The sequence below is a fragment of the Juglans regia genome, chromosome 3, assembly GCF_001411555.2.
Source record: "Juglans regia cultivar Chandler chromosome 3, Walnut 2.0, whole genome shotgun sequence".
Lineage (NCBI taxonomy): Eukaryota > Viridiplantae > Streptophyta > Magnoliopsida > Fagales > Juglandaceae > Juglans > Juglans regia.
In genome coordinates, this window is record NC_049903.1 from 17,110,127 (window position 1) to 17,131,994 (window position 21,868).

The 21,868-nt window shown below is 38.8% G+C and overlaps 1 protein-coding gene across 2 annotated transcripts in view; it reads right to left on the reverse strand.

The window, feature by feature from the left end:
* Positions 1 to 589: 589 nt before the first annotated feature.
* LOC108982521 (exopolyphosphatase PRUNE1-like) overlaps positions 590 to 21,868 on the reverse strand; it is a 36,872-nt gene continuing 15,593 nt past the window's right edge. Inside the window, exons 6-13 of one of the 2 annotated variants that reach the window (XM_018953924.2) lie at positions 21,748 to 21,792; positions 11,138 to 11,224; positions 10,695 to 10,821; positions 10,513 to 10,593; positions 4,801 to 4,926; positions 3,959 to 4,023; positions 3,448 to 3,553; positions 590 to 918 (exon numbers count right to left, since the gene is read on the reverse strand). In XM_018953924.2, the coding sequence (XP_018809469.2) occupies positions 818 to 918; positions 3,448 to 3,553; positions 3,959 to 4,023; positions 4,801 to 4,926; positions 10,513 to 10,593; positions 10,695 to 10,821; positions 11,138 to 11,224; positions 21,748 to 21,792 (738 nt within the window). In that variant the 3' untranslated portion in view covers positions 590 to 817. Of the gene's footprint in view, positions 919 to 3,447; positions 3,554 to 3,958; positions 4,024 to 4,800; positions 4,927 to 10,512; positions 10,594 to 10,694; positions 10,822 to 11,137; positions 11,225 to 21,747; positions 21,793 to 21,868 lie in introns of those variants that run through there. The other variant, XM_035688183.1, reaches the window with a different exon arrangement.

Sequence of the window (21,868 nt, forward strand, 5' to 3'; positions counted from 1 at the left end):
AGCATTGTTCCACCATCAAACTTTGTTGCAACAGAACGAGAAATCTCAAGTATTATTACTTTTTCTTTACTTGAGTTTTCTCGGCAACTAGTCAGTTTGTACAGACGAGAAAGGCACCGGACAGATCTGATAGCATTAAACTTACCATACGGTGTCGAAAAGCATGGAAAAGGAAATTTAAGAATCCCAAAAGAAGAAAAGCGGAAGGAACCAGAGCTCAAAAAGTCTAGAAATGGAAACGAAAACCGTTCAGCACTACAAAAAAAGAGTAGAAAATAAACGTATAAAAGCAGAGGATAGGTCTGAAATGTTGGGTCTGCGATTAAGAAAGTCAGATTTCAGAACTCCTATCCTCCGCTTTTAGAATAAGTATCGCGTCTGGTCTGGGTCTAAAAGAAAAGCTGCGATTTTGGGTTTGCGATTTTGGAAGAAGCTTGTTGTTTACTTTTGATGGATCAATTGGCAGTGGTAAAGTAATGATATTCTTGTCAAAATCATGCAGTTCTTTGCAAAAATTTTCAATGATTTTGGGGTTTATCCAAATGGAGAAGTGAGAACTATGAGGTTGGTAACCGTGATTCTGAAATGAGAAAAAAGGGGAAGAAGGGGAAGACGAAGAATAGAAGAAACGTCGTCGTTTCTATTTGGCCACGTGGGACGCGGTTTCCCCGCAGTTCCCCTAGCCGGTTACAAATAGAATTTCTCTTATTTGTATAACCAATCCTTTCAAGCTGCACTTATCTATCTGTTACGACTTGAAAAAATTAAATGAAGAAATATCTTTAAGCTCAAACTTTTCCTTGGTCCACAAGCCACGCTAGCCTTTTGTAATCCCAACAAATTGCTCTAAAAGGCGCTCAATGGTCTTCCTTGATGTAACCTTGTTAATCTCAAATGCTTGCATCTCATCTCTAAGACCTGCATAAGCACCGCGTGAAGATGGCTTAATTCTCTTCTGAATCGAAATTTTAATGACCCAAGGTACTCTAGATAAGCAGCATGCACGACATAAAGGCTAGTGACAATTGGTTATTTCACTGTCATTTTTTTTTTTTTTTTTTTTTTATAATTGACGGTGTTCTATTCAACTGAATAAAAAGGAATCAGATTTTATGTGTTTGCGCACACACACACCACGTCTTCACACTCTTACCCTTTTGCAATGTGATCTTCAACCTACAAATTTCGCACTTAACATCTCAATTAAAACAGTTGTGCTGAGCTCACTCAGATATGTATAGTGCTTAATGTTTTTGAACTATTACTCCCTTTAGTTCCGTTTGCAATTTGACCTCCAAGCTATCAATTTTGGCACTTAACACCCAAACTTAAAACTGCAATTGTAATGTGTACCTCAAGGACCTGAAATGTTCAAATTGCCATTATATAAAAAAAGTCCAAAGGGCCCTTGCTTTATTACCTTTTTGGGCAAGGGAACTACAGATATTAGTTTAGATGAAGGGTAGTTCGGAAATTTCAAGACTTAGAGCGTGTACGTTGCAAATGAAGTTTTGAATTGGGGTTCCAGGTGTTGAAACCAGTATTTTGGAGGTTACAGTGTAAAATAGGTGGTAGTTTGGCAGGTGGAGGGGGATTAAGTATTTCCCTTGGGTAATTAGGCTCGTTTGTTTTCGTAGATGAGTTGAGATTAAAGTTAAAAAGTTGAATAAAGTATTGTTAGAATATATTTTTTAATATTATTTTTGTTTTAAGATTTGAAAAAGTTGAATTGTTTATTTTATTTTGTATTGGAAGTTGGAAAAGTTGTAATGATTAGATGAGATGAGATGAGATGAGATATTTTCTGAAAACAAACGAGGCCTAAATGCTCAAGCTGAGAGAACTTCCAGGCATGCCCAACCTATGACAGAAAAAATACTTACACCAGCTTGAACATGTCATTTCATTATAGTGTAGTTTGGGGATAGACTAGGGCAAATCCAAAACTCCATCACACTTCTACTTCGGGGAAGATAACCCTAACGAGTCATAGGTGAGGATATTAACTTTGTCTAATCTTATTATCTCTTCTGTCATTTGAGCATCATTATTTAATAAATAGATCTAGAACTATAAAAAGCATGAAATAGTTCAATATACTAAAGCAGAATAATTATCATGGATAATCATAATATATCTGCTGTATACAAAGATAATTTGAGAACTTGTAGATGGGAAGCTTATCATAGGTAGTGGCTTTATGGAATGCTATTAGTTATTTGAATATTGGAGTAGATTGGAAGTACAAAGAGAATTTGAGAACTTGTAGATCGGAAGATTATCATAGGAGGTCACTTTATGAATGTTTTTAGTATTTGAATATTGGGGTAGATTGGAAGATTATTTCTAGATTCCTGATAGAGATATCAATAATGACAAAGGGGCCTTGGGAAAAGTTCTGGGAAATCATGTGGGCAAAACATGTTTATGACTATGTTCATACTAACGCTCCTCTAACAGGTGTTTCATCATGCTACTGTGTTTATGACTATGTCACACTCTGAATGCAGCTAGTTACTAGGTTGCATGGCTGGGCTTGGCTTTAGTTAGGGCAAGGGCACTATGAATGCAGATAGTTATCGAAAGGGAAGCTACTATAATTCTTCTGACTAGTAACTCCATGAGTATGAAAGACATACAGTGACAAAAGGCAAAAGTACCTTGGAGCGTGAAAGCTGCAGTTGAAAAGATTGGGCATATTGTATAATTTTATGAGATGTGCACTGTAAACCATGAAGGTTTGAAGAATATATACTAGTTTTTGCAAGATCATAGATTTTTTATTCTTATTGAAAAACTGATTCTGTTTGGTGAAGGGAAAAACTTCAATGGAAATTATGAAATCTACGCCCTTGGAGATCTCTGATTACAAACCTCAATTCCTTATCATGCAACTCATTAAGGGCCAATATATACTTCAGCTTTTGCAAGAGCATAGTGATTTATGAACCCTTAATGAGTTGCATGATAAGGAATTGAGGCTTTTAATCAGAGATCTACAAGGGGCTAGAAAAAATAATTTCCATATAAGTTTTTATGTTACCAAACAAAATCAGTTTTTCATTAAGAATAAAAGAATCCATCTTTAGAAGGCTGACAAGGGCAGGTTTGGGGCATAAAACAAAACACAAAATTCTCATCTCATCTCATCTCATCATTACACCTTTTTCAAATCCTCATACAAAATATAATAAACAATTCAACTTTTTCAAATCCCAATATACATTTTTCAAATCCCAAAACAATAATAATATTAAAACTTAATATTTTAAACTTCGAAACAAAACACAAAATTCTCATCTCACCCCCCAAACCTACCCTAAAAGTAGGTTCATTATGTACTTCTCTGAGTTAAGATGCAGTGTATTCTGATGCAAAATTTAGTTGACTTACAAGTGAACAGTTTACCAAGTTCCATGATATGAATAGCATTCCAACACAACTTACCTGGTTGATGGAGAACTTTGAGTGGCAGTTGGGAGGCATTTGAGTCGAAGAAAAGAATTAGGTTCCTCATAATCTCCATAGATTCAGCAGACACCAGGATCTCTCTCTAAATTACACCAGAGATTAACATGTGATGTTAGTATCTTCGAGATAAAATAGTGGTAACTACACAAACTTTAAAGGATGGAGACAATTGATAGAAGTGTGTTGTTGGTAGGCATGACAAGTAAGGGACCAAAAATGTGACTCGCTGCCTGGATTGCACCCAAATATATATCAAAATATGTTCAGTGGATTGCATTACTGGGAGTGGGGGCTCGTATGTCATATTAAAAAAGAAGGGGGATAAGGAACCAGATAATGCCCATTGTTCATCCAAAGCTAAATTAAATTTCCATGCCCATGACTGAAAAGTAAATCAAATTTCCAGCCTAGTGGTGACATGATACTGCCAGTGTCAGCCCAGACATGAACAGAGAAAAACATGTGGAAAATAAGAACATATCCAAACCTTGAATTTCTTCTGTGAATCATAATACCCAGAAACAATCGTGAGTAGCCGAAGTTTCTCCAACTCTAAAATTTAGAGGAAAAAAGCACAATTGTAAATGTCATTTCCAAAACTAAACTCCAAAAATTCATTCAGCCAAAAATACTGATGCAAATGATATAACCGAAAAGAAAAAGAAAACAAAAGAGAAATTTTAGCCTCAGTGAAACATGATTATATTTGTAATTAGAATTAATTTCTAGATCAATTGAGGGCTAGCAGATCATGACTACCATTATGTCAGAGATTATGTACACAGTATACTGAAAGGAGATGTGCAAGCAGAAAGCATAGGAGCAGAGAGCCTTTCAAAGGCTCTCCAGCAGATCCTCATCCTGTGTCTGCCACCACAGCTTTGCATCCCCAGAGAGACCATTGTTGCCATCGTGACTTGGTCTGTGTATTCTTTTCTTTTAAAAATTTTTAAAAGCTGACAGCCAGCTAGATTTTCTGTGCAATTATAATAAAAAAAATTGTATGTGCAGTTCTTTTTTTCGTTTATTGAGGATCATACTTTTTTTCAGTTTAGAATGTAGGTTGATGAGCAGCACAGACGATGAAATATATTTGGACAATCTACTTGAACCTATACAGGAAACTCTGAACAGTGACTAAGATGCTTAGGACTTGGTAGGGAAGTACTTGAAGTTAGTTTAATGCAACAAAGAAATACTTTCCCAGTTCAAACCCACCGTGGAGAAAAACTGAAAAAAAATCGTGATACCGTCACAATTTGTTTTATTTCTTTGTGTGGTGATGGTATATATCTAAATTTGAAGTTTTATATCTAATCAACTACTGACGCTGGAAACTTCTGATTTCTTGAAATGAGTAATCTTCACGAGTAAGAAGTTCGGCAATTGAAATTGCAATAGAACTCATCCCGATGTGTGACGCCATCAGTCTTGACCCAGCAGCTTCTGGCTTTCCTGGAATTAAAATTTCTATGTCAATTAACTAAATTGAATAGCAGAATAAAGCTTCTATGTCTTGCACGAAAAGCATTTCATGCAATGCAGAATATAGATTGCATCAGTAACCTCAAGATACTAAATTTCCTTGAATTCAAATTGATCTAAGCTAACAAAAGCTAAAAACAATAAAAGAGAAGTTTTTCCAATTTCTATGGATTCTAACAGATCCAAGCCAAAGCAAACGCATCAAAATATCTCTTAATCATATCTTTCCTTGTGCCATTAGGTGTATTCCTGATTTACAATGAGTAACATCCAAATATTTTGATTTAACACTACCTATCGTAACTTTATTTGATTCATAAGCAGAGTATATAAATAAGAACTTATCCAAATTACTAATTGTCTAAATCTTACCAATGAACAATACTTGTCCGTATTCTTGATTAGTGATTAAATAGCACAAAAAGATGGAAATTAATCAAGACCCTAGAATACGTACTAAATTTTGGCCTTCATATATACTTGACACAAGTTATTAGCTAATATTCTTCATATTATTTAAAGGAACGTGCGGGTGTGTGTGTGTATTCTAGAATAGCTACATACCATTAGAAAAGCTCTTCTTCAATGAGTCTTGCAATATGAAAGCAATACTCTAACCACTGAGTCAAGTAGGTCTCTGAAATAGTTTCTTGATGTAGATACGTATGGGAAAGATCTTATCCATTTCATATTGATGTACAAACATATATATACACTACATACAATTGACACTTATACCTCACACACTTATACTAATTACAAACATGTTCTCTAACACTCCCCCTCAAGCTGGGGTGATATATCATATAAACCTAGCTTGAAACAAATAAGTTTTAACCAACTCCAACACAAAGACTTAGTAAACACATCTGCGAGTTGATCACCAGACTTCACAAAAGGTGTAGCAATGTCACCAATTAGTATCTTATTTCGAATGAAGTGATAATCAAAATCAACCTCTATCTGTTTAGTCCTCTCATGGAACACAGGATTAGAGGCAATATGCACTGTGGCTTGATTATCACAAAATAACTGAAGAGGAGTAGAGCTGGAAACCCAATCTCTTGAAGAAAGTGTTGCAACCATGTCAGCTCACTAGTAGTGTGAGTCATTGCCCTATATTTAGCTTCTGCACTAGATCGGGCTACTACTGCTTGTTTCTTACTCTTCCATGTAACCAAGTTACCTCCTACAAAGGTACAATATCCAGTAGTAGATCTTCTATCTGAAGGGAATCCTGCCCAATCAGCATCTGAAAAGGCTTCAACCCTAAGATGTCCATTTGGTCGATACCATAATCCAAGACCAGGTGCTCGCTTAAGATAACGAAGAATATGAATTACCGCATCCCAATGTGAGACCCTAGGCGTTTATAAAAATTGACTTAGTACACTCATTGCATAAGAGATGTCTGCCCTAGTGAGAGTGAGATAATTCAATTTTCCAACAAATCTTTGATACCTACCTAGATCTCCAAACAACTCCCCTTCCTCTTTCAAGAATTTATGATTTGGGTCCATAGAGGTGTCAATAGGTCGTGCAACCAGCATGCTGATTTCTTCCAGAAGATCAAGTACATATTTCTTCTGAGATAGGTTGATACCCTCTTTAAATCTACTGACTTCAATTCCAAGGAAATATCTAAACTTGCCCAAGTATTTTGTCTGAAACTAATCATGTAAACACTATTTCAGCCTAGCAATTCCAGCAGTCACTCCCAATAATTACAATGTCGTCCACATATACAACCAACAAACTTGCATCACTATGTAGGTGAAATACCGAATGATCTGTTTGGCATCTATGGAGACCAAATGCCAATACAACATCAGAAAACTTCCCAAACCATGCTCGAGGAGATTGTTTCAAACTATATAATGCTTTTTTTAACTTGCATACAGTACCTCGATACTCCCCCTGAGCAACAAACCCAGGTGGTTGCTCCATATAAACTTCTTCATGCAAGTTGCTATGCAGAAATACATTCTTAACATCCAATTGAAATAAGGGCCAGTCTAAATTAGCAGCAAGAGAGATCAACACTCGAATAGAGGAGATTTTGGCAACCCAGGAGAAAGTCTCCTCGTAATCAATGTCATATGTTTGAGTGTAACCCTTAGCAATTAAGTGGGCTTTCAGACGTTCCATAGAACCATCAGGATGAAATTTGATTGTATATACCCATTTACAGCCAACAGGTTGCTTACCAGGTGATAGTGGAACAAGATCCCATGTCTTATTATGGTGAAAGGCATCCATTTCATCTTTCATAACTGTCCTCCATCTCAGATCAGATAAGGCATCCTGAACTGTCTTAGGATTAGAAAGCTTTGAAAGTTGGGAGGTAAAACATGAAAATGAAGGAGATAAGGCATGATATGAGACAAATTGATTAATCGGATGTTGAGTAACACAAGATCGAGTACCTTGGTAGAGAGTAATAAGTGGAGAGTCTGAAATACTAGGTAACTCAAGATTTGAAGATGGAGACACGGTTGGTGAAGGCATGGAAGCCGGTAGTCACGAGCGACGCGAGTAAACCTGTAAAGGAGCTGGGGGAGGGGGTGGAGGTGGAGGTGGAGGTGGAGGACCCGCGACAGGAAGGGAAAGTGTAAGATTAGCTAATGGTAGAGGATCACACTCAACACTCGAAAGCTATGTCAGAGAAATAGGGTATGAACTCAAAAAAGATAACATCAGAACTCGTGAAGTAGTGTCTAAGAACAGGACTATAACAACAATATCCTTTTTGAGTCCGAGAATAACGAACAAAAAAACACTTGGTAGAACGTGGATCAAGCTTATCAAAACTTGGGCCAAGGTTATGAACATAGCAAACACACCCAAAACTTTTTGAAGGGTAAATGGGGGAGATGAAGGAAACAAGATGGAGAAAGGAGGGGAATCATCGAGAACTGATGAAGGCATACGGTTAATAAGGTGACAAGCAGTAAGAACATCATCACTCCAAAATCGTTTAGGAACATGCATGTGCGTAAAAATGCTCGGGTTACATCTAACAAATGATGATTTTTGCGTTTAGACACCCCATTCTGTCGGGGTGTATAAGAAAATGAAATTTGATGAACAATTCTTTTGTTATCTGAACGCAAAATCTGAACCCTTTTGTTAAATTGAGTTTTAATTTCTTTCCAAAACACTTTGAATATGGAAAGAAGTTCAGATCTTGCCTTCATCAGAAACACCCATGTCACACGAGAGTAGTCATCAATAAATGTGACAAAATACTAAAATGTGTTTGATTCAATATTGATTGGTCCCCATATATCAGAGTGAACCAATTCAAAAGAACTTGAGGCTCGTTTATCAACTTGAGGTATAACGACACACGATGATGTTTATTAATTTGACATGCTTCACAAGGAAAGGGAGACACATTTCCTAGATTCTTAACCTGACGCTTTAAAGAGGAAAGAGATGGATGACCAAGATGACAATGCCATTCATTAGCAGATGATATGGATGTAAGGGCTCGAGTGGGTGACTGTTTAACATCAAGATAATACATGCCATCAGCTTCATGCCCCGTACCAATCTTGTTTCCCATCTTGAGATCCTGAAAGACACATGAAGAGGAATAAAATGTTACTGAATATTGAAGACTTTGAGTAATTTTACTGATGGACAATAAACTAAAGGGACAACTAGGAGCATATAGAACAGATGACAAAGATATAGAGTTAGTGAACTTAGTGGATCCAATGCCTATAACTTTAGCAAGAGAACCATTAGCGAGGGTAACACTTTTTGGAGATGTTACAATATCTAATTTAGATAAGACAGGGGACAGGCCAGTCAGATGTTCATTAGCTTCTGAATCAATGATCTTGAGTGGACGAGGCAAGACATGCGGATGCTATACCTGAGTGAGTAAGAGTAGTTGTGGAGGATGAGGCCCGTGTGTGACCCAAAAGCCACTCATACTCATCCTTCGATATACTAATCATACCTGAGTTAGAGCTAGTTGACTGTGATGTAGCATCTTAGCAAATGGCCTGATTAGCAGACCCAGATGATCTACCATGTAGATCCCAACAATAGTACACCAAATGGTTAGTGCGACCACAATGGGTGCACTTACGAGGTTCTCGACCTCGAGTGCGATTACCTTTGGCATCACGTCCCTCATGTGCACCTCTACCATTTCGATTTCCATACCCACTAGGAGCATCATAAGAGGTAACTGCATCATATACCTATGACTCAAATTTAGTTGTCATATCTGAGAAACTCCACACAATATCTGAGAAAAAACACAATTCAACTTGAAAAATTCGAGAAACACAATCTGAAAATGTAGATACTTAGCCCAAGTACCCGAAAAACAACTCGAATACCACAATTTCGATCCTGTATCGGCCTGAATCAGTGTTTCGGATCTGTATTGGGCTGAACCGGTATGAACCGGACTGTTTCGGGTCTGAACCAGGTTGTTTCGGGTCTGTATCGGCTGTGTTTTGGGTCTAGACTAGTACCGGTTTAAAACTAAGTTGAAATAGGATTAAGCTATCCTAAACGAGGATAAGAATACCATATACGTGTTACCAAACAGGTGTTATTCCGGATAGGAGTACACTCTTACTCCAGGTTTTGGCTATTCAAACTCAAGGATTGGATAACTTATACCTAAAACCAAACACTCCGGGCTTCAACCTTTTGCCGGCGACGGAGGCCCTTCCTGGCGGTGACGATGATGCCGTTAACCACAGACAAGGCTGGCGAGTCCACCCCTGGTGCCCAGTACCAGAGAAGACGCCGGAGAGTGGCTGGAAACCACTTCAAACACTTTCGATCGCCGACGAAAAAGGGAACCACCATATCGATTCCGGCGGCGACGACGATGCCGGTAACCATAGACAAGGCCGGCGAGTCCACCCTTGGTGCCCAGTACCGGAGAAGATGCCGGAGAGTGGCCGAAAACCACTTCAAACACTTACCGTCGCTGACGACAAAGGGAACCACTGTATTGATTTGGGCATGAACCACCGTACACTACTGAGATCTATCCAACGTACACTACGCTCTGATACCATGTAGATACATATGGGAAAGATCTTATCCATTTCATATTGATGTACAAACATATATATACACTACATACAATTGACACTTATACCCTCACACACTTATACTAATTACAAACATGTCCTCTAACACTTGATAATCCGGATTTTAAAGCTTCATAATATATAGTTAATTTATATTGATGAAATTTTAGTTCACACTTTAATCTGGACGTTAATTACTACCACTAAAATAAAAGTTCCTGGATATCATATTTTCATTAACATGCATTACTCCAGTAAATATAAGCCAAACTGTTTAGTGATTGAGCTCAGATAACCTTAAAACTAGCTTCTATTTTTCTATTCTTATGAGAAATTGGTGAATAGGTGTGATCTGATCAATCTAGGGGTCACCTTTAAAACTGAAGAAGTTAATGTCGTTGAAATATTGAAAAAGCGTCATGGCAACATAAAAAATAACTCAGTACCATATTAGGTGGTAAAAACAAGGGTTAACACGAGTCCAGACCTACTCTTTTCCACTTTTTGAAATCCTTGCGCAAGATGTTGACTATTTTGAGATCAGACACATCATACATTTTGTATTTCACTGCAAATGATATATGTCGTTTCTTAGATAAGTTGTAGAAGATGTAATGAGAAAAATCTACAAATAAGTCCATTGAGATTATTAGGGGACGGCGAACATACATATGTAGTAGAGGCCTTTGCATCCAAAGTGACCAGCACCATGGAGTAATAGTGTAACCATGTACTTGTCTTTTGAGGTACAGTGAGGGTGGGTAAGATTTCCAGTATCTGTGAGGATGCCAGCTAGCTACAGGTATATAGGAAGACCAGAAAAAATCAAATCCAAATTGAAGGAGAGTTAGGACCAAAATATAATTACTCTAGTTAGGCAAAAGGGTAAATAGAGAACTTAATTCAAAGCAATTGATCAGGGAAAATGTTGCTTGAAGTTGGTAAACACAATGAAATGAGAGTTAATTATGTGCAAACAGAATCTTGAATATATCACGAGAACAAAAGGAGAGAGAGAATAAACAAAAAGATGAGAAGTTGAGAGATAACATGGTACAATAAAAAAAGATGAAAAATATTTGGAAACTTCAGAGCTAAATGGCACCCAGTACCAAAAGTCTACTGAATCCTTGTCCGGTCAAAATCTCAGGTGAAGTCAGTGCAAACTTCTCAGATATAAGTGTACAGCATGAGCAATCCTGCATATAAATAAACAGAACGCCATCATACAATAGGGTTAAAATACGGTATGAAGACGCTACTTTTTATATGCTAACCAGCATACATCATCATATACAAATGTTTTTATGCATGTATTGAGGGTCAAGAGGCTACACACTCAACATTTGATTCCTAAACAAATACCTAAAATAAGGTTGTAATTCTTCCCCTCAAAAACAATTTTGCATGGCTTGCATGTAGTCTACCCCAATCTTTCGCCTTATATACAGAAGAAACATACTCTTTCAGAAATGATGCTCCGTATGTTTCTCTTGGAATAAATTGCCAAGAACAGGGATTGCAAAAGGTTGTTATTTTTTTCTGATGTTTGCATTTGATATTATACATGCAGTTATGGGGAAGATAGTTTATCAAATGCAACAGTGGGAAAATACAGTGAGAAAAAGTTTGTAGTAGTATCTGCCATGAAACTGTGGGAGCATGCTTGAGGTAGGTCCAAGTCTCCCAGGTGCCATCCCATCTCAAGCATCAAAAATGCATTTGGGGTAAGCATGCATAAGCTTCTTATTCCTTCCCGAATAGTCTTATGTCAGCTTCATGGTTCTTAAGAAACTAAGTTGGGGTTGGAACCATATATCACATGGTTAATTTGTAGCTTCGATTATAAATAGATTATATCTGTTGTTTGCTATTTGTAAAATATTATAATAAAATAACATTCATAAACATGGAGAGGGAAGCTTTATGGAAGATGGATGGTGATTGTTTTTTTTTTTTTTTTGGGGAGAGTACTAGGGAGGTACAAAGGGGGAATGGAGTGGAAGTTTGGAAGCACATATGTAGAGGTTGGGGGGTGTTTGCTCGGCACACTAGAATCGTGATGGGTAACGGATCTAGAATAGAATTCTGGCATGATTTATGGCGTAGAGATTGAGCCCTTAAAGACACATTCCCTACAGTTTTTCAGGATTGCATGTGAACTTGAAGCATCAGTGGCGGATCTCATGGAGATGTTTGGTGGCTCAATCCACTGAAAGTGAACTTTATGGCCCATGATTGGGAAGTTGGCAGCTTTGCTGATTTTCAGCACCTTGTATGCCATGAGAGTGAGCACTCAAGGAACTGATAAGTTGTGGTGGATGCCTGCTAGAAAAGGCGCTTTTTCTGTCCGCTCTTTCTATAAGACCCTCATCAATCCACAACACAATAGCTTTCCATGGAAAAGTATTTGGAGAAATAAGGCGCCTCTTAAGGCGTGGTATTTTACTTGGATAGCTTTTCTGGGCAAGACTTTGACTATGGATAACTTACGGAAACTTCGGGTGATTGTTGCGGACTGGTGTTGTATGTGTAGAAAGAATGGTGAGACCGTGGATCATCTTCTACTGCATTGTGAGGTGGCTAGATCACTATGGGATGATGTCTTTAGAAGATTGGAGTTAGCTTGGATTATGCCTGCTACGGTGGTTGAGCTCCTGGCCAATTGGAAGAATTTGGGTGGAATTCCACAAACCACAGCTGTGTGGAAGATGGTGCCTATGGAATGAACGAAATGATCGATTTTTTAAAGAGAAGTAGACATTGGAGGAGATTAGATTGTTCTTTGTTAAAACTTTGTTTTTGAGGGCGAATGTTGTAGATTGCAATGGCCTAGATTTTCATGATTTTCTTGTTTCTATATCTTCCTCTTAACTGGGTATAAACTCTTGTATACCCCCTGTATATTTGGGCTATGCCTATTTTCATAAATAAAATCTGTTACTTAAAAAAGAAAAAAAGAGAGAGAGAGAGAGAGAGAGAGAGAGAGCCCAGAACGATTGGACCTAGCCATAATCCCACTCACGAAAGAGTAATATATCATCTACAAATAGAATATGGGAAAATTTGACAAAACCATTGTTTAAACATCCCACCGACAGAGGAACCCCCCCCCCCCCAAAACAGATAGTGGCCTCCACCATCCAACCAAGTGCATCCATCACAATAATAAAGACAAAAAGGGACAATGGGTCCCCTTGTCTCAATCCTCGTGAGCTATTAAAGAAGTCCACTAGGGTACCATTTACTGGAACAGAGAAAGATGTTGTGGATACATAATGCTTAATCCACATACATCACATCTCCCCAAAACCATATCTCCCAAGCAGATAAAAGAGGAGATTCCAATCCACATGATCGTAAGCCTTCTCCATATCCAACTTATATAGAATATCTCGTACTCCAGCTCTAATTCTACTCTCCAAACATTCATTGACAATGAGTACCAAGTCTAGAATTTGTCTTCCTCTAAGAAAGGAATTTTGAGGCTTTGATACGATATTCTCCATGACTGTATTCAAATGATTGGCGAGGACCTTAGATATAATTTTATAAACCCCATTCAAAAGACTAATAGGATGAAAATCTTTCACATCTGAGACCCATATTTTTTTTATAAGTACAAATATTATATATATTAATATCAATAGGAGTAACGAAGTACACTGAGCGTATACAAGAAACACCTAGCCTATACTAGAGAGCCCCTAATGACTGATAAGCTTGTGAAAATTATAAATCTATCCAAAATACACCAAGCTTTAATGGGAATAGAACACACCTCCCCAATCCCAACCCCTTGTTTCCTGTAATACTAATACTCCACCTAAAACTCCCTCTACGACGAAATAATGCCCTCCCTTTAGTCTTCCCTTGACTTGAACTACCTCCCTCAGTGTCGTTGTTGATTGCCCAAGAAAGATGCTTTAACTCCTTGATTTTCTTAAATCTTGATTTGGTTTCAAACGAGTGGCCCGCCTCGATTGCAGTGAGTATTACTGTAAATTGGTCGTCACATCCTTCATATGAAATCCCCACACACTGTTGAATCTCGTTAACCTTATGCAAAACCGAATCCGATGATGAACCCGCTATATTGTTTATCAGAGGAAGAGATACCTTAGGAACAACATTTTCCCCAGACACAGCTCCCAACTGCACTCCCGACCCTAAACATTCCTCCTCACAAGTTTCTTCGGGATAAAAGCAAAAAAGTTGCATTAAGTCATTTTTGGAACTTCCTAAAAGAATGGAATTCAAGAAGTTAGCCATTTTACTCAACAAGTGAGTCTTCTTCGTTGAGAATATAGACCTCCCTCGAGTCGCACTTCCCTCATTCACATCATAATTTTCATTCTTTCAAACTTTCTGAAAGAATGGAAAGTTCTGCTTTGTTTTCCCCTCTTCGGAATTACAGTTTTGGACGTTGAACATTTCTTGGGTTTGGTTTGAATTAGAAAATTCAATTTCATATTTTCATGAGTTAGCCTCGTTTGTTTTTGCAGATGAGATGAGTTGAGATGAAAGTTGAAGGTTGAATAAAATATTATTATAATATATTTTTTTAATATTATTTTTGTTTTGGAATTTGAAAAAGTTGAATTGTTTATTTTATTTTATGTGAGAATTTGAAAAAGTTGTATTGATTAGATGAGATGAGTTGAGAATGATTGTGAAAACAAACGAGGCTTAAATACATGTGCCATGTATGTCAAGATATTTTTATCCAAACTAATGCATGATTTGAACCAAAGGTGAAAATTGAAATTGAAATATCTGAATTGGATCCGAATTGCAAGAATTTAAAGTTTGCGTGGAATAAGTGATATAGGATCATGTTTTGAGGACACAGAAGTTAATTTACCCATAATATTTTTAATCAATATTCCATAATAACGGACATCTAACATCTTTGTATGTTTTATTAGATTTGTTTGCAGTTTCCTCTTCTCCTTTTTTCTATGTCAGTGGAAGTACCGTGGATGGGTCACTAGGTCTCCATATAATATAATACCAAAGTGGTTGCTATTTTCAGAGCCTGTGGTGCAATGCTGGATAGAGATAGCCTACATTACATCTACATTACATTGGATGCACCGAATGTGGCCATAAAGGCTTGGGTGCATTTTTTAGTTCAAAACAAATCCTATTGGCTTAACAATCATTATCGATAGCATCTGGGCATAGCCTATTTTTGTAAATGCAATTAAGACCAACTTGAGGAATGAGGGCAACAAGCTGTGATAGCTCTAACCCTTTCCTCACTCTTTATCTACAAGTGGGGGTGGATTGTTCAAAGATGTTAGCTTTGACTTTAACATAAATCCTATTGGCCTAAGTCGCCAAGGACACCTTATACCATATTTGGTTAAAAATTTCCACCATCCCCCCCCCCCCCCAAAAAAAAAAAAAAAGAATTTCCAATAATTGTTTTTTTTTTGATAAGTAAGAAGTAAGTTTTATTGATATGAATGAAAATTAGGCATAGCCCATGTACACAGGGAGTATACAAAAGAAAACACTTAAATACATTCTAAAAGTACTACATTAAAGATAAGAAATCATGCACATTGTTTCATTAAGGACATAGCTGAAAACCATAGGAGTAAAGTGTGTAGAAAAAAATTCTGAAGCTCCGCTATTGTTCTCTCTCTATCTTCAAAGCACCTCGCATTCCTCTCCATTGAAATACACCACATAATGCATAAATGTATCATCTTCCAAACTGCAGCCACTTGGGGATAGCCTTGAATACCCTTTTAGCCGGCAAGCATATCAGCCACCTTTGACAGCATAACCCAAGCAACATTCACTCTACTAAATATCCCATCTCACAGCTCTCTTGTCACCTCACAATGCAATAAAAGATGATCTACTGATTCCCCGTGTTTTTTGCACATATAACACTAATTCATCACAATGAGGCCCCTCCTCCGTAAGTTGTCTGTGGTTAGAATATTCCCCAGGGCTATAGTCCACACAAAGAAGGCTACTTTGGAGGGTACGTGAGACCTCTCCAAATGCTCTTCCACGGGAAAGGTACATTACCTTGTGAAGCCATTTTATAATATGCCTTCACTGTGAACTTCTTGCTACTACTAGTTCTCTATTGTATTCTGTCAAACCTGTGCCATTGTCTCTCCTGAGGAGTGTAGCAAGCTGAAAAATTCTGCAACGATAGACAGCTCCCACTGATAAGCACCACGAGCAAACACTAGCACATCTGCCACCGCAACCTCCCTATTTAGCTGCAATGCTATAGAGAGCTGGGAAGGCCCTTTCCAAAGAGCGCTCACCACACCAAACATCTTATCAAAACCTGATTCTAGTACCCTAACCAAACGGGTGTTTTTTTCGAAAAATTGCCCACCCCCCCCCCCCCAATATATCTCCACAAACCCACGCCATACTGCCCCCTCACTAAATTAGTGCACCAACCACCCCAAGCACCTCCAAGCCTAGAGTCAACAACTTCCTTCCACAATGACTCACCCTCCAAATGATACCTCCATAGCCATTTCCCCAACACTTTGTTAAAAGTCCTTAGATTACGCACACCCAAACCTCCACTCGATGTTGGAGAACAAATTTTATTCCAATTAACAAGATGAAATTTGTTTTCCTCCCCCAAACCACCCCACAAGAAAGCCCAAAATAACTTCTCTATCCTATTCGCCACCCCAGCAGGCAATGAAAATAAAGATAGGAAATAGGTCGGGAGATTAGATAAAGTGCTTGTGATTAGTGTAATCCGTCCTCCCTTCGATAGATACAATTGTTTCCACACAGCCAACCTTTTCTCCACTTTCTCAATAACCCCTTCCCAAATAGCTCTTGCTTTGAAAGTCGCCCTCAAGGGGAGGCCCAAATATTTCATAGGCAGACAAGACACTTTACACCCCAAGAGATCTACTAGGTTGCTGATTTGAGGCACCCCACCCACTGCCACCATCTTAGATTTGCCAAGGTTGACCTTAAGCCCCGACTCCGCTTCACAAAAAAGGAGTGTATCATCTGCATATAAAATATGTGAGATCATAATAGAGCCATTTGTACCATTACCCACCGAAAATCCAGTTAAAGAAACCACCCTCAACAGCAGCCTTCACCATCCGGCCAAGTGCCTCCATGATAATAACAAAAAGGAATAGAGACAAAGGGTCCTCTTGCCTCAATCCAAGAGAACTGTTAAAGAAACCAGCAGGGGACCATTAACTAACACTGAGAATCGAGTAGTAGTAATACAATGACGAATCTATGAAATCCACCTATCACCAAAACCGCACCTCCCAAGAGAGTAAAGCCTCGTTTGTTTTCGTAGATGAGATGAGATGAGTTGAGATTAAAGTTAAGAATAAAATATTATTAAGATATATTTTTTAATATTAATTTTTTTTTTAGATTTGAAAAAGTTGAATTGTTTATTTTATTTTGTGTGAGAATTTGGAAAATTGTAATGATTATATGAGATGAGATAAGATGAGTTGAGCTGAATTGTAAAAACAAACGAGACCTAAAGGAGGAAATCCCAATTTACGTGGTCATATGTTTTCTCCATATCAAGTTTACATAGGATGCCTGGTGTGCCCTCCTTCAACTTGTGATCCAAGCACACATTGGCAATGAGAACTAAATCAAGGATCTGGGGCCCTCGTACAAAGGCATTTTGAGGTTTTCAAATAATTTGCTCCATCACCAAGCTTAACCGATTAGCAAGGACTTTCGAAATAATTTTGTAAACCCTACTCACCAGGCTTATAGGACGGAAATCATCCACTTCCATTGCCCTATGTTTCTTTGGTATGAGAGCTAAGAAGGTCGCATTAAGGCATTTCTTAAATTTTTTGAAGGCATGGAATTCAAGAAAAACCTGCATTACATCACCTTTCACAATCTCCTAACAATGTTGGAAGAAACCCATTGAAAAACCATCCGACCCAGGCACTTTGTCTTTAGCCTTACTGCTGATAACCTTATACACCTCATCTTCTTCAAAAGATTTTTCCAGCCAATTCGCACTCTCTATATGTCAATTGACTCAAAAGGCAAATCAAGCTTCGGCCTCCAACAAGTCAGTTCCATAAGCAAGTTCTCATAGTAATATACAATATGATCCTCTAGTTCAATAGGGGAAGAGAGAATTTGATTACTTGTCTTGAGTGTCAACAGTGTTGTTGCGCGCCTATGTGACTTAGCCACTCTATGGAAGAAGTTCGTACATTTATCCCTTTCTTTAACCAAAGAGCCCTGGATTTTTGTCGCCACGAGATCTCCTCTATCAACAACACCCTCTCTAGTTCAGTCTTCACCACATTTTCCTCAACAGTACCTCTTCGGAAGTATCTCCCATCAATACATGCCCCTCCAACTCCTATAACTGTCTTCTTCTGGTTGTCAATACTGCCAAAGACTTCCATGTTCCAACTCTTTAAATCTTGCTTTAAAACCTTAAGCTTACCTGCAAGAATGAAGCTAGGGGTACCCATGAGCTAATAAGAAGACCACCAAGAACGAACTTTCTCAACAAATCCTTCCACTGTTAACCACATATTTTCAAACTTGAAATACTGGCGGCCCCTATGAACTCCACCACAATATAACAAGATAGGGAAATGATCCTAACAAACCCGGGCCAGCTGCTTCTGCCTCAACTACGGAAAGTGGGCTTCCCAAGAAGGAGAAATAATAAATCTGTCAAGTCTCGACCATCTCCTGCTATTGGACCATGTGAACTCACCCCCAATAAGGGGGAGATCCATAAGGTCCAAATCAAACATAAACTCAAAGAACTCCTCCATAGTTGTAGAAGTGCGAGAGTTACCTGATCTCTCACTCGGGAAGTGAGTAATGTTGAAATCTCCACCCATACAGCACGGCACATCCCATAGACAATAAAAGCCGGCCAACTCCTCCCAAAGTCTTCTCTCTCCATCCAAATTAGGCCCATAAATGCCTACATAAGCCCATTCCCACCCATCTACTACATTTTTAAAAAGATTAGCAACCGAATAAGTCCCAACGCACTCCTCGGCCACCTCCACCATCCTTTTATCCCACATCAATAGAACACCCCCAACCGCTCCTTCCGAAGGCAAATAAGACCAACCTACATACAAACACCCCCACAAACAGTGAATAAGTCTTCTATCAACGATCCTCAATTTTGTTTCTTGAAAACACACCACATCAACCTTCCACGATTGCAGCAAAGATTTAATGCGGATGCGCTTATTGCGATCATTAAGCCCTCACACATTCCATGAGAGGATCATAGATTTCATGGACAATAGTAACTCCCCTCCCTTTCATTCTATCCCTTCCACCACTACCCTCCTTCACATCATAATTTATAGAACATTTAAGCCTATTAAGTTCCCTATCTCTCTTAGTGGCGGACTTCGATCGGCTATCTTCAATGGCAACAATGAGAGCCCTGAATTGTTCTTCAAAACCTAGACGAGACACCCCAAGACAAGTTTATAGGTCCTCCACTTTCTTAAACACCCAATCCGAAATGAACTGGTCTAAATTTGGATTTGGGGGAAGCATGCGTAAAGGTTCGGCGTCTCCTTTGTTAATGCACTCCCCTTCACAGATAGCTAACTGCAAATCTACCCCTTTTGGCTCCTTCACAGAAAGCTCATCATTTTTTTCATCATGTTCCACTACTCCGGATACCACCATAGCACCACTGTTTGAAGCCAAAAATTCTCCATATGCCACTTGTGAAGTCCACGACCTGTTTTGTGCAGATCCCGTGGCGATGGGTGCTATAGAGGACAACGACAAGGCCTTCCCAGTCAAAAAGTCACCATCCAACGTTGTCTGTGTATGTCTAGCCACCGTTGTCATTATCGTCAGAGGGACAATAAAGGCGGTTCTCGTCGAAGAGAGACAGAGACCGCCGTCGATCTGTTTTGTGTATGTCCTGTGACGATGGGGGCTACAGGAGCAATAGAACTACTCAACTCCACTCCCCTTTGCTCCGATATGACTTCAGCTGACGGCAAGGCAACTGCTGGCACCTCCATGGCCTTTGGCAGGGTCGTCTGGGTCTTTGCCGGCGATGGTGGCTCGGGTCTGTACTCTGATGGGCCCTCATTGTGCTGGGTCTTCTTGCGCCAGGAAAGGCCTGTCGACTTCGTCATTCTCTTGGGTTGAAGCCCAGTTCCCCAGCCCACCACCTTTGCCTTACCTTTGGACTGAACCATAACTTGGGCTACAGGCCCACCCATCTGACCCTCCCACATTCTTTCCTGCATATGGGCCAAGGCCCAACCCGTGCACCACTCCCCTTTAGAAAGTCTTCGACGCAGCGTTTCAACTTAACAAATTGATCAAACATGTCCTTCATCCTCCACTGCATATCGTGCAATTCCTTCAACACTCTTTCTACTTTCTGCCCCAACCATGCTCTGTCATCTCCTTCACCATACTTACTTCCTGCCGTCTAACTTTCGTAAGTTAGTTTTCTTTGGTTTTCGCAAGTCTCAAGACGAATTCAGAGCCTCCCTGTATGACCGAGGTGGGGGTGGAAGGAAAGTTTTACCCCCTTCGCTACCAACCTCCTGCAGCACTACTGCAAGGTTTCTCCACCCCGCTCCATCCCTGTCCTCCGGGATAAAAATGAGATTGCGGCGGCCTCCCCCACTGTACTCCACCAAAGCCATGTAAAAGCCACGAGAGTTTGAACACCGTTGTGCGATGAAAGCTCTGCCTCCTTCACGGTGAACAGAGGAAAACTCCTTGCTTCCAGTTTTCGCACATGCCTCCAGAGTTCTCGATAACCAACGGACAGTGTCTAAACCCAAGCTCAGGCTTTTCACAACCTTCTAACCTTTCTCTGTGATAAGCACCTCACGTTCCTCTCTTCTCACTTCAAACACCTTCGATTCAATGACAATACATTTCATGGAAGGCATCTTCTTACCAGTAGGAACACCATCAAGAAGCCATAGCCACCATCTTAGACGTGAAAATATTTTTGGAAGTTTTTACGTACGGAGAGAAAAAAAGGGAGGAGAGAGAATCCTCCAAAATTTCTCAGCAAACATGCTACAAAACTTTTCCAATAATGTTGGGGAGATAACCCATAAGATGAATAAATTCACTACGATTAGCTTATTAGAACAGTAAAAGCTATTATAACAACAAAGGACAATATTGCAAACCCAACAAAAAAAATTAGATTTTTGTCTTTGGTGTCATTGATAAGTTTTAGGCCTCATTTGAATAATCAGATGAGATGAGATGAGAAATCTGTAAATAGTAGTCAGATGGTTTGTGAATAGTAGTGAAATAGTTTGAGTTAAGATTTTTATTGGGTTTTGGGAAATGAGAGAAAAAGTTGAACAAAAATATTATAAAGTTAAAATATTGTTAGAATATAATTTTTTTCATATAATTTTTGTTTTGGGATTTGAAAAAGTTGAATTATTTTTTGTGTTTTATATGGAAGTTTGGGAAAGTTGTAATGATTAGATGAAAAAGGGTTAAAGAGAAATTAAAAAGTGTTTGTGTTTGAGTAGTGTTTAGATGTTGAGAAGAGATGAGACCAACTGCTTATCCAAACGGGGCCTTAGTTGCTGATAAATAGTGGATGACTGAAAACAAAGATGCATTCATTACTTCCTGTGTACTTGGCTATGCCTACTCCTTTATCAATAAAATTTATGCTTTAAAAAAGAGACAAACATATGCATTCTAAATTACAAAATGATACCTGTCCAACAGTAACAGCCTCAACCCAAGGATATGTAGATTCACCCTGTGATAAAGAGATACAATCAATGAAAGTAAATCCTCATTCTAAAGATGTTTAGAAGTACCAAGTTAAAAATGAG